Source organism: Harpia harpyja, chromosome 3, assembly GCF_026419915.1.
Source record: "Harpia harpyja isolate bHarHar1 chromosome 3, bHarHar1 primary haplotype, whole genome shotgun sequence".
Classification (NCBI taxonomy): domain Eukaryota; kingdom Metazoa; phylum Chordata; class Aves; order Accipitriformes; family Accipitridae; genus Harpia; species Harpia harpyja.
Window position 1 is genome coordinate 6610864 of NC_068942.1, and position 13950 is coordinate 6624813.

Genomic DNA, 13950 nt, shown 5'->3' on the forward strand with positions numbered 1-13950 from the left:
ACTAGGGTACATGCTCTTCAACAGACTAGGAAAGTAATTTTCCTTTATCATTATCCTCAAACTGTATCAAGCCTTATCCAGTCAGCAGCTCAGCCAGCAGCTCAGCCAGCTCCTTTTCATCCATGCCAACAACCAGCACAAATGACAGAAGCTGAGCATCTACATGTTGATCTTAATTTATTTCTAGAGAACAGTACACATGCTGAATTTCAATGCATATATATTAGTTCATTTTTAAAGCTATGTAAGAAACTCAAAACGTGAAACAGTAAGGATAGTAAGCAGAAATTTAAAAGAAATCTATGACCACATCAGTCCTTTAAAAGGTTTGTCTTTCTTCACCTTCAAGGGCAGCTGTCTGCTGCTCTGCTAAAAATGTTCACAGCAGCTACAGGTTGTTCCTACAGCCCAGTCCCAGACAAGTTCAATATGACAGGGATACTCTAGTTATATTTTGCTGGTTCTGGCCATGAAAAGAATGGATGAAGCCAGCAGACTTTTACCTCATTCCACTACGGTGAGAAGTTCACCATTTCAGTAATGTCTGTGGACTGGGTAGCTGGCCTGCCTGCTGACGCATCCCTCAGAGGTTTGGTGGGAAACTTCTCAGTGTTGCAAACAGAAGAGCACACGTGTGTAGGGCACAGGAAAGGACTTCTCATAGAGAAAGAGCAGACACGTATGTCACCTCATCTGCTTGAACCTGGGCCTGGACTTTCCTCTTAGCGGCAGGGTGGGAAGCCAACCTCCCCAGCAGACAATGACTATACGATCTTTAAAAGTTCAGCTTCCATCTTGTCTGGAACAACATCTAAAAGTAAACTCGGGGAGTGGGAGCAAGGCAACAAACCTACACCAAACAGGACAGTCTTTACTATGCAATCTAAAAAGAGCTAGAGTGAAAACAGAATCTCCAAGGCTGATGCAGATACACACAAGGAAAACACTTTTTGGAATGGAAACAATATGCTACATTTCGTACTGCATTTCTGAATCTTTTGTCTCACAAAGTCCTTATAATCTCAATTTTCAAAAAGCATCCTGAATGCTGCACAGCTCATTGGTATCACTGCCTGACAACACGCACTAAACTCTGCTGGGTCTCCCTCCAAATGTCCCAGACAACACCAACTACCTCAGCATATACATACAATAACACCAGAAGGCAGCCCTTCTCTTTATCTTCTGCTACGTCCAAGACTTGGAAGTCCATATATGAAGCACATTCTAAAATTAAGTCTACTATAAATGTTTACAAATTGGCAGAGACATTCAAATATAGAGCAACTGATGACAACAATTAGCCTTTTTTTAAAAGTATCTGACTTTCATTACATATATTTGAGAAACACGCAGCAGAACAGTTACACCAAGGTTAGCCTGCTGGAAAATCTGGCACGTTCCAGCCATATAAAAGAGATCATATTAAAAGCACCACTGGCATCAGATTATGAAGAGACACTCAGTGTTATCACAGTACCCTATGAGAAATTGACCTATACCCAGATTTTGTTCTATTATCTATAGAATATCCCCAGACCTACCTCTAAAAACTGCTGTTGATATGGCTGCCCTTCTGTTTGTATATTCCTCTGTAAACCAGCCTATGAACTCAGGAGGAAATGTGCATGTTCAAGAACAAGGCAAGTTCTTAAAGTGATGTGAAGCTACTTGCCATTAAACACAACACCCCTATATTGTGTGATTCCGGAGTCTCACAAAAGATGCTAAATACCTATAAAGAAAACCCCAATCTTCACCTACCATAGGTGATGTGTTCTTTATGTATGAGATGACAGCAGATTAAAAAGACAAAACAGTGAATCTGAGCACTGATAAGATTTTCTGTTATAAAAAAAAAAAATTCCTTTACCCAGCTATAATTTCACGAGACTGGGAGTGGGGAGTAGGGGTCTCACTATCAACATGAGGAGACGGGAACTGTTCCAGCACCATTACACATAACCTAACTATATTCTCTTCTCTTTTTTCCAGTAGTTTCTAATTCAGAAAATTAAAAGCAAATCTTTGTAGCACAGATACCCTCTAACTCTTACCAACAGTTTCAGACTATTTCACAGTCACAACCCCAAACAGATTTTTAAGATCTCTGTAATAACAGACCATTGGAAATCTTGCTAACCTTAATCTTATTAAAATTTAGCCTTTACACTATAACAATAAAACTTTATATTTGTAAGGAAAAAGAGCATATCTTCAGTCACTGCCACCCTCACTCCAAATCTATTGATGAAGATTCACAGAGACCTCAACCAGCTACACGGTTGTTGCCATTGCTATAATTAGACTGGCTCCAAAATACCCTGAGTGACCGAGAACTGTGAATTTCATACGAGCAGGTTTATTTTATAACAGATTGGCATAAACAGACTTGACAGCCTGTTTACAAAGGTAAAAACTGAAGTGTTCACATTAAACCTTGAAAGCTGTAAAATTATTCTGCTGCTCCAGGTAATTTCTTCCAGCAATTGCTATATTAAAGCAGGGGATAGAGCTGTACCTGACTTAGTTTCTTTACAGACAGGCTTGATTACAGATAATGAATAGATTTAGGAAATACCTCCCTTCCAGAAAGGATACTGCATGTGAGGATTTGTTACCTTAAAATAAGGAACAGCAGCAGCAAGGAGAAAAATACCTCTGAAATAAAGAGGAAACAAACTTTTCTTTATCAGTGAATTACATACCAAGGCCACAGACACAGTCCTTTAGACTAAGCCAAAAAAGAATCTGCTGTTTGTTTCGTAAAATCACTTATAAGAATGTTTGCGACTAACTGTAAATGTCAAGAATATTAGCTATCTGTTTTCAGTAATTTTATAAGTATAGCTCCTAAAGCCATAGTGTAAAAAGATACCATTGCTACATAGTCCAGCTTCACGTGCATCACGTCTCTTTCTCTGTAGTGCTAAACCTGGCTAAATACTGCAGCTTTCATAGGTGGGGAAATTACTACTAAATCACCAGATATTAGGAAGCCTGTATTTCTTTGGGGTCTTTTTGGCGAGAACCTGTTTGAAACACTGAATGCGGATTTTTTTTCTAAATCATTATAATGCATTAGGTTCACCTATTGCAGAAGAAAAAAATACTGACTCAATGTAAGACCTATCAGAAGGACAATGGCCTAAAAGCCACAGTTACTCAGTTTTCCTTTTCCAGCTCATGACACAATCAAATGCGTCCTCTAAAGCATATAGAAAGCCCAGATTTATCAGAGACCTGTCACACAATTTCTGTTCTTGTCTTCCTTCAGACTTCCCAACTCAAATGATCTAGTGTGAAATCTTCACTTCTCATAGCCAGACCTACACGAAAGCTAACTAGCACAGTGTGGATGTAATTCTTAGTTAGTGAACTATCCTTTAGGTACAAAAGCTGCCACCCAAATCATGAGTAAGAAGCAAGACCCAACATTCTGTATGGGCAGAGTGAGACAGACCACATTTGTTACCGCTGGAAGGTTGTCCCAAGTTAAAAAAAACACCCTCACGAGAAGGTATAAGGACCAGAATGAAATTCTACAAAGTCACCATGAGGTCTAATTTAATTCAGTCTGAAAGGGAAAAAAAAAAAACAACATCATTGGTAATAGAGCATCTCCATGTTTTTTCCTCACTTCAATGTCAGACGATTAGGATTTCACAAAGTTACAGATGTCTTTATTCCAGCCACTAAGAGATTCTTGCTACTTCCCAACAACAAACAAGGTCTTTAGTCAGCAATCATTGTATCTGTTCCTGGAGAACGTGAGCCATGTTCTGCTTCCTTTGAACTTTAAAACTGCCTGTCCCATAGTCAGAATAGGCTTCTCTCGTGCTCTTTCTGTAGCTTAAGAACAGCACTTGGATAAAGTTTCACACTGACATTTTTTTCCCACCATTGAAATCATGCTAAAGGTACAAAAAATAGCATTTGACTTGTAACGGTCTTTTGGTTGTTCTGAACTGAAGGTCAAATTAAATCTGGTAATTTGTCTACCTCTGTTTCTCATTTGGAGCATGACAGAATTGGACAAAGGAATAACTGGTTATCCCATACAATGACTGATTTTAATCAAAAGGTATGAACATAAAGCTAACTTTGAAGTCTACAATGCCCTTGAGAACTTGGCAACAACTCATACAGGAACTCTGTTTCAGGAATAGACATATTTAAAGACACAGGCTGAAACCCACTGCCAGCTGCACTAACGATAACAAACCAAAGCAACGAACATGGCATATTTGAATGAGCAAGGTGTTAAATCTTAGCATGAATCTGTGATAATCCATGGAAGTATTAATATGGGCAAGAATTTTCTCTAAACACCTTTGAATTTGCAGAATACATAAGCCATAAAATAAGAAGCGTCTCTCTCAAAACTTAAGAGTCAAACAGTTAACCTCATGCCACTAGAATTTCATGCATGAGTGGCCTTTCTATCATCAGATCTCTTCAGGCTCTCGGACCCCACAACACAAAGTGGTGGCAGGGTCAAGGACAATCGCAGTCAGAGCAGAGTCCCAGCACTACCTGCGTGAATGCTTCCAAGTGCTCTAATAAAGATAGGCAAAGAAAGGAGGGACAGAAGAAGCAGAAAACCTGGCCACATAGAAAGGATTGACTCTTCCTGCAATTAATGCCTGAGGAAACCAGATACGTTGCTTCAAAACAGCAAAACATACCTCTGGATGTAGCTTCCATTCCAGCAGATCTAGCTTCTGCCTCCAAGTCAATTGCCTATAACATTTATTTTCACCTGACTCTAAAAAGAAATCAATAGCATCTTCTACTTAAGTTAGCAGGGAATGAACAAAAAAATAATCATACTGCATGTGAGGCCCAGTTTACATGTTTAAACACATGTTTAAAGCCATACTGTTGGAGACTGTCCCCAGTTTGTATCTGTACTCTTATTTAGCCCAGAACCTTTATCCTTAAGCGAGCAAACTGACACTCCCAGCACACACAGGAAGCTATACCTGTTGCTTTGCCTACTGGAAAGCCTGACCTCAGTGTCATTTCACCTACCAGATGAATAACCCTAGAATATTTCAAGATCATGAACTCTGTAGAAAACAGATGACAACTGAGAGAGAAACAAGCAGTTATGCATTAGCCTCATCTGAAAATATTTATTTAAAAACTGCTAATCCCAGGAGAGACAGAAGCAAACATGAATAATGCCCTTCAGAGATCCACTATTCCAATAATCCCAGCTCCTCCAATCTTTCTCACAACCAGAAAAGTCAGTGATGCTTTCCAATAAAGTTTAAAACAAGCAAATAAAACACACACACATACACAAAAACCCAAATCAACCACATACCAACCAAAAAACCCAACCCACACTTACAGACACCAATTTTGCAAAGGTCAGTTAACACTATCTCTACAACATTCCTTCCCTTTCAGACAGTCTGACTAGATACACTAATATTTCATAAATTCTCAAAAAAACCCCACTGCTAAATGAAAGAATTGTGCTCCCACAGAAAAGTCTAAGAAAATATTAATAAGAAATTCAGATACAGAAGTTAAGTATCAGTTGACTTGAAGACTTTCACGGGATTTTGTTAGCAACAAAGTGTGATTAAAAAGGCTTCTGTGCTTTTTTTCCTTCTTGTATCTGTTGAAATAGCTGAAGTTCACAAGAGGTATAATAATTTCTAATATCATCAAAACTAGCATTTTTATCTGTCAGTCATCTAACTTATAGTCAAGTGATCTATGTAAACCGAGTCCCCAGAGCTGGGAGGGCTTTTATAAACCTAAACTATTTTGATACATGATGCTCATAAGTCAAGTCAAAACAGTAAAGTTTTTGTATTTGCTACACAAGTAGAAACTGTTCTTCATTTCCTAAAGTCACATGGTGAGTTAGCCAATTTATTCTAAAAGCAGTTGTCCTGGACCAGTTTCAGCATTCCTTCAGGCAAACACACTGTTACTGAAACAAATAAATCTTTTTTAAGTTCTAATACTTTGTTTCAGTAAAAGAGAATAAAAAATTGCAGCCTGTGTCAGTTCTCAAATGCCAGCAAAGAAGCTCAAGAAACAACATATCAAATGACAAGAAGCAGAATGTGAGAGCTGCCAATCACTTCTGCTAACGATCCCTTCCTCGATCATGTACGTAGACCATATCACCTCCCGAACTGTACGTTAAGCAGCAGCGAGCACATGCAAACAGAATCTTATTTCACAATGTAGAACTCAGCAGTTAAAAAAAGAGGAGAAAGACCTGGGTCAGAAGGCATCTATGCAAATTATGAGCTTGATTAAGGCCACAGAATAGGCAAACACACCCTTTCAGTAGGCATTTTCAAAAGATATGGGAATATTGAATGTTACTAACAAACCTCTAGTGAAGTTTGCTTAGAACATTCCACAGAAATTCTGGTTACTTGTGCAAACACATCTATGGCATTCTGAATCATGGCAATTTCTGGGACTTGCGTTTTTTTGTTGGTTTTTTGTTTTCTTTTTAAATCATGCATGATGTGAAAATACTCATCTTGAAAGTAAACTTATGAAAGAAACTTTACAACACTTCTAGCTACAATACAACAGATTAGATCAGATGACCCAGAAGTACACCGACATATTCAATTTCTACATCAAGTAGTTCACCTGAGAGGAATTTAGCTTCTGAGCTAGCCCCTGTTCTACCTTGCTTTCCACCCTCTTACCAGGTAGCGGGCAGAAAGGAATCTCTTCTTCCCCTTCAAACTCTTTCTTCCTTTTCCTGCAGCACTACTGGAAAACTCTTAACCCCCTCACTCTGTAACAGGAAACTTCTTATCCTCTTCATCTCTAAAAAAACCACGACTAAATCTTGAGAGGTTTTCCTTCACAGCTTATTATGAGCTAATTTATGCACGAGTCTTCCTCTGCAAGCTTGGCAAAAATCTTTATCCGTTCCTCTCTCAAACGCAACCTCTTCTACATCTCATCACCCACGCTCACCTCCTTTCTTCCTCAAGCTCCTACCACCACCACTACAATACCTTTGTACTTGCCATAGTAGCAAACAAAATACCGGCTGAATGCTGTTTGCTTTCTGAAAGGCTAAGGGCTGTACAGCTCATTTGTGCACTTGGTTTCAGGGAGAGTAACAGAAGAAAGGAGAAAATAGCCATGGAAGAGACCATATGCAAAAGCCTGTAGGAAGCACTAAAAATTACTCATCACCACTTGCACTATCCTCTTGGGCAGGAAGCAAAGCCACAGTGTAGGTGCACTAGCAGCTCTCAGTAAGGCACAGTTATGAAATACTAACGATCTCTTCCTAGATGGGGTTTTTTTATTAGAATGCATTGCAGGCAACTAGTTAGACAGGTCTGGGTTAGTTCTGCTGCTCTCTCTCACACATATTAAGAGCACTTAGTGGTAACAAGTATTTTCAGGATTTGCAGGTAGATCTAGTATATAGGTTTACTTAGCTATTGAGAGATGATAGCGAGGCATGAACACCTTCAGCCATTCTGCCTTCCTCAAGATAGTGAGCTTCATCAAGAAAAAAAAAAATATGAAAGTGAGAAGCAAGACACAGCTTTTCAGATACCATCATTGGTAGAGATTTTGCTGCAGAGAAATGTAATTGTTCAGGATCAAATACATTGCTTTCTGACTTGGGTCAGTATTGCTGTGATTTAGCCTGTCACAGGATTACATTAGTAAACAGCAACTACAGCTGAAAACTCAAATTTCTTACATTCAAAACAATGTCAAAGAGAGGAAATAATAAGATGTAAATACATAAATTATTATAGACTCTCAAATATCTTACAAGTATGGACTTGCATTGGTACATAACACTCCAGTTTCACATTCAAGAGAGTATAATCCTTGCCACATCAATGAGTTGCCTCTCTTAACAGTAAACATAACTGCAGTACACACCTGCCCATTCCCCTGTGATTTTACCGCCAACATTGATCATTTGTAGCATTTAGTCAACTTGAGCACAAGTTTCACTTCCCGACACACTTGTGCTATGCGACTTCAGTAATTCAAGCTCTGCAGAATAACAATATGGGGAGAGCAGTACGCAAATTATTGCTATATGAATACTGGTTTAAGAGAATAAGCAAATTACCTTTGCCTCTTCTACACTTAAAGTTTTCTACCACCACAGTGATCTCAGTCATAAGTATGACCAGAGGCAAACTCTGAACAACATAACGATATTAGCAGAAACCCCAACCACAGCAAGTCGCCCCAGGAGAAAGCCTGTTTTTCCAATAGAGCCATGCCTCACAGCACACTATTTTTTGTCTCTTAATCAATATTCTTCCACTTCTGCTTCAAACAAATAAGATGCATCAAATAAAAAAACCTAAAACAAACAAAAGGTTACATGGCCAGGACCACAGCCAGCATTCCTCTGATTATACACTTGCCTTGGCTATGTACTTCATCTTCCTTTCTCTTCCCATGCCCTAATTTTCACTTGACTCTTGTGTGGACTTTGATGCTGTAAGCACTTCAGATCCCCATTAAGAACTTTACATTAATGCTTCTGCACACCAGTATCAGTCCAAAGAGGAAAACAGACTCTCCTCTTTAGTCACAAGCTTACAATACTCAAAAATGTGGGGGACGGTGAAAAGATTTCATTTGTCTCTCCCCTCCTATGCCCGTATTTTATAGTGATGTTTTTGGACTTGCATCACTGTTGCCCAATTTCCAGAAAGAAATTCCGTATTTAGCAGCTAAGGTGAAGCTTGTTTTGTACCAATTCTCTTGTTTGAGAGCTACAGATACATTAACAACAAAGTAATCTGAGAAGTTACAAATAGTGACTGACTTTTTTTTTTTTTTTAAAAAGTGTATTACTATATTAGCATATAAATCTACACACTTCATTCAGCTGATACATTGTACAGTACAGGGCAGTGCCAAACCTTTTATACTTGCCAAAGGATAAGGAGGGTCTGCCAGAGCAGCACCAGCTACTGAGCAGGTGGTGAGCCTGGCAGCTGCCCAGGGGACAACTCCTGGCTCTTCTGCTGCCATCATCTTGGAAGCTGATCACTCTGTATTTCCGTCATTCCCTCCGTAACAAGGTGAAAAAGCACATACCTGCTTTTTAAGAGGTGTTTTGAAACATACAGAATAAAAATATTACCTACATAGTTACTTGGAAAGAAAAAAAAAAATTTTGTTTGTAATTTTATTTTAATAATCTCTGTTGCCCAAACCCAGGTAGCGAGTCAAAGAAAAACAACATAGCCATAGCGTGACAGAAAGCAGCCAGCTCAATTGTTTGCTTAAAAGTAAGCAGAAGCAAGCAGCAATAACTAGAAAGGCTTTATTCACAGGAAGATTTCAGCTTTTGCAAGTGTTACATCGGCTGTTGCTGCTACAGAAGAACAGAGTGGCCTATTTTCTACTTTACTCGTGCATCCCATTATTCCTTGCACGCTCCTGACTAACCAAGAGCAGTATCTTTTCAGCTTGCTGACTTGCCCAAACATCCTCTTGCAGGTGAGCTGACATCCTGGTGAAGGAACAGAAATACTTTGTAGTGGCCTGGACTGACCGGCTGATCTTTCCTGAAGAGTAAAGGGAAGCAATTCAGGGATATACAACAAACAGAAATTCCAACCCTCACTTCTTCCTAAAAATTGCCTCCCATATGATAAGGAGATACAGGAAGTGAAACAACTAAGCACAACATCGTGGCTTAAACTGTGATCAAAGAAGCGGCAAAGAAGATAACGAGAAGAGGTAAGGCAGGAAACAAAAATCACACTTCCCTAACCGTGACTGGAAAAATCGCATACTTGGTTTTACTGGATAAACGTGAACAAGTGTCCAAAAAACCACGAGCGAAAGCCAACATGACGTTTTGAGGTAGTAGACACACACAAAAATTGTAACAGATTTTCCAGCTACATAAAGAGCTAAAAACTTAACATTGACAACTGAATTGCAATCATGAGACTTATATCACTATTTCCCCCCCACAAAGCCACTGGTCCAGTTTTTGTGTACACTGAAATAAAGCATTAGACAGCTTATATAAAAGACCCTTATTTTCTAACCCTTCTGGATTGCAAAAATGTTAATGAAAGTTTTGTAAACCCAGGTGCCTAATTTAGCTAAATACATAATGCAGGTAATACCACTAGACCTCATCAGAGCACACAAACACTCCTAAAGTAAATGGAAGCTGCAGGTGCTCAACATCTTTAAAAATATGCTCATGCAGTACATGCAAATGTCACACCAACATTGTTCAAACCTGACTGCCTATTTAAAAAAAAAAAAAAAAAATCTTTTAACTTTCATAGAAATCAATCAGCTCACTAGAAACATGCCAAATGATACTCCACTCTAGGCTGAAAAAGCCAAACTAAGCTGTTACTTTGCTGAAAAACTGCTTTTATGCCCAAGCCATTCATGGAGATCTAAGCAATGCAACCACTTTTTTTACAAGCATTTTATCGAACAGCTTGCCAAGCTCCATATAAACACATTTTACTATTTCATAAAGTTTATATGCCAAGTTTTTGAAACATGAAGTGACAGGATCTCAGTGGAATTTCTGTAGAGCTACAAGGTTCTTATTGCCCTCAGCCTCCCGAGACTGTAAATTGACTATAAGAAGAAAGTAGCCAGATTCTTTCTCTTTTATACAGGAACGCCTTGCAAATTTGAAATACTGAAACAGTCCCTATGATCAACCAAAGAAGAATTCCTTTACATGAGGCTCAAAATCCCCCAGTGATCAGCACACTATAAATATGCATCACTGCTAGGTTTCTGTTGCCAGCACTGGAAGAAGTTTCTCTCTGTCATTAAAGACCCCTTAACTTTAAGAACTAAGGCTAAATATCCTCTACCCCTCAGAGATATTTTAGCTAGACATTTTCACAAGGAAATCAGCTTATCTTAATGATTTAGGATGGGTTTTGATTTTTTTTCTAACTCATTCACACCTTACTTTCACCCAAGGTCCTAAAGTTACACAAAAGCAACTGAGAGTGACCTCACCGGTGCCACGAAAAAAGAAAACCAAAAAAAGTGGAGAATAATCCAGTTTCCAAGCTTCATGAAGTAAAACCTCCGAGTATATAGTACAGTTGCATTTGGGCCATATTATATTGCATTTCAATCTATCTGGCTGCCTACTGAAACTTTGCACTTCCTTTTACCAGTTAGTTTTCTTATGGATCAAGGTCTCCCTTTGATTATTCCCAGCTCTGACACATTAGCTATCTTTTTATCATGTTTACTTCTGCTTTACTAGCCATTTGCATTTATACTACTATTATTATTGTAGGGATTTTGAAGACATGTCCTTTATGGTGCTTTGTAGCATCAATGTAATTCTTGCAACGTCTTTCCATTGCCAATGACTGAAATGAAACAGATAAGCTAGACATCAAATTTCATTTTTTTCATGAAACAGTAAAACCCTTGGCCTCTTCTATGCTGCTCTTACAAGCAGTAATTTTAGGGATACTGTAGCAAAGAACAGCAAAAAACATTTAACCAGCATTTTGGGCATTTTTATTACCACTTCCTCTCATATATCTCAAATATATAATATAAATAAATTGAAAGTTAAAAAAAAAAAAGAAAACACGACTACTAAACCCACAAATATTAGAAGAGCTCGGTGGCAGCTGTAATACCCAGAAAGGCTTTAACATTGCCTTTTCAAGTTAGTTATGCTCTAGGTTTCTTAAGGTTGCAGAGCCAGCTAGTCAGAATCAGAGCTCGTTTCCCAGCATTTAATCCTCCACCTGAATTAGTGTGCTACCTTTCAGTTATTCATCACTTTGATACTACATCCTCCTAACTCAGAGTTTAAATTTTCCAAGACACACATGAATGCAATTTACTCCTACAGAAAAATCCCTGGACTTCTCTATTAATCTAAAGCAGCAGCATTCCATTAACCACTTCCAGAACTTTATTTTTAAAATTGCCATTTTTCCATATGCGGTCTTCTCTTTTTCAAAGTTTCAGTTGCCTATGATGGAAGGCTGTTATTCTTTGGCTTTCTGTTAGAAAGGTATCACCTCAGATTTGCAAGTGTATTTTAATCGAACTTTATAGTATGCTTCGAACACTTCTATAAATGCAGTCCATGTTTGTGCACTATTCACACACCACAGTGAAAAAGCGCTTAACGGCTCTTCTTGGGGGAAAGAGAAAAAAAAAATAAAGGGTTCTATTCGGAAGCTGCACCTGCATGAGAGCCTTACTCAGGCCTCAGGACTCCTCCTCCCCAACAACTGCACCCCAGCTAAGCAATCCCAAATTGCAGTCCGAGCTCCCCATCGCTCTCTTTACCACCATACAGTGAAAATGGCACCCATGGGACACCTACCCTACGGTGCCCGCTGTCTTTTCCCCAGGGAAAAGAAGGAAGCCTCGCTTAGCCAACATAGGCGGGCTAAAAGACCTCTCCGGATCCAGCCAGCAGCCGGGTATTTGAGGACGGGCGCAGGTACCACGCTCTGTCTCGCGTGGGGAAGGGGGCCGATGGAGACCCGCACGCCCGGCTGTGGGCACCGGCAGCGGCCGCCGGCTCTGCCTGCGAGGAGCCCCCCGGACCCGCCGCCGAGCCAAGCCCGCCCCGGCTCTGGGTTCAGCCGGGGACCGGGGGCTGAGGCCAGACCACGGCCCCACGCCGCGCTCCCCGGTGAAGGGGCATCGGCCTGAAGGGGAGACCGCGGGGAGGGGCGGTCGGTAGCCGGGCGCCCCTCACATCAAACGCCCTCGCTTTCCGACCCCCCCCCCCCCCCCCAACCCGCGAGTTCTCGGAGCAGAACGTCAAAAGCACGAACGCGGTCACACAAAAGATGAAAGCGATGGCCTGACACCCGGTGCGTGAGGACCGAAGGCGATCCCAGCGGCACAGCCTGACAGACACAGCACCCCCCGCCCGCTGCCGGGCCGGGGGGGGGGCAAAGCGGGACGCGCCACCGCGGCCTCGGCCACGGCCGGCGGCGGAGGGTTGCCGCGTCCCACGGCCGCCGAGAGGGAGGGCGCCCGCCGGGGACGGCGACAGCAGGGCAGCGGGCTCGTCTTCCCCTCACACGACGCCAGCGCTCGGCGGGCAGCCGGGCACCGACCCGCGGTCTCACACGCGTAGGGCCGCGGGCCGCCCTCCGCCGTAGGGCCGGGGCACCCCGGGGCCCGCTCCCGGAGCGGGGCGGGGGTTGCCTGGGCGGGTTCCGCGCTCCCCCCCCCCACACACACACTCCGCAACGCTGCCAGAAACTTTCCGGGGAGGGGAGAGGAGGGCGCCGGCGCGGGGAAGAAGGGGGAAGCGAGGCGGGGGGGGGGGGGGGGGCGCCGGCCGTTGGCGGCGCGGCCCGGCCCTTACCCGTCCTTGCGGCGGGCCTTGTAGACGTGCCCGTAGGTGCCTCTGCCCACTTTGCAGCCCTCGTACTCGAACAGGTCCTCCACCCGCTCGCGCTCGGCCGCCAGCTTCGACTTGAACTCGTAGTCCATGTCTCGCCCATGGGCGGGGAGGGACGGGTAAGGGACGCGGCGGCCGGATCAGCACCCCCGGCTGGCGGAGCCCCCTCCCGGCGCCGCCATTTCCGGGGCTCGGCGGGGGCGGCGGGCGGGCGGGGAGGTAGAGGGGAAGGCGCGGGAGGAGGGGGGGGGGGGGGGTGGTTTGTTTTTGTTTTGGTTTGGGGCTTTTTGGCGGGGGGAGGGGGTGCGCTCCGCCGCCACCCGCTTCAACTGGGCTCCTGGCGGCGCGGCGCGGGGGATGCCGGGAGTCGTAGTGCGGCTGCGGGCGCCGGCCCCGGCGCCGCCAGCGAGACGCTGTGGCGGCAGAACTACAACTCCCGGCGTACCCCGGGCCGCCCCGGCCAGGCGGCGTCGGCGCACTCGGCTCCCCGGAGACACCGAGCGTTTCAGCGGCCGCTGGGAACTTGCTGACTCTTCACATTGCGGGCAGAGGCGGGAGCG

General features: G+C 42.8%; 1 protein-coding gene across 3 annotated transcripts in view; it reads right to left on the bottom strand.

Moving 5' to 3' along the window:
* Positions 1 to 13583, bottom strand: part of CDK19 (cyclin dependent kinase 19) — a 128903-nt gene extending 115320 nt beyond the window's left edge. For 2 of the 3 annotated variants that reach the window (XR_008234272.1, XM_052781266.1), the window contains exon 1: positions 13355 to 13583. Coding sequence is in view for 1 of the 3 variants with exons in the window: in XM_052781266.1 (XP_052637226.1) it covers positions 13355 to 13482 (128 nt within the window). In the remaining 2 variants the exon portion in view is untranslated. The remainder of the gene's footprint in view (positions 1 to 13354) is intronic. The other variant, XM_052781267.1, reaches the window with a different exon arrangement.
* Between the last annotated feature and the right edge of the window lie 367 nt (positions 13584 to 13950).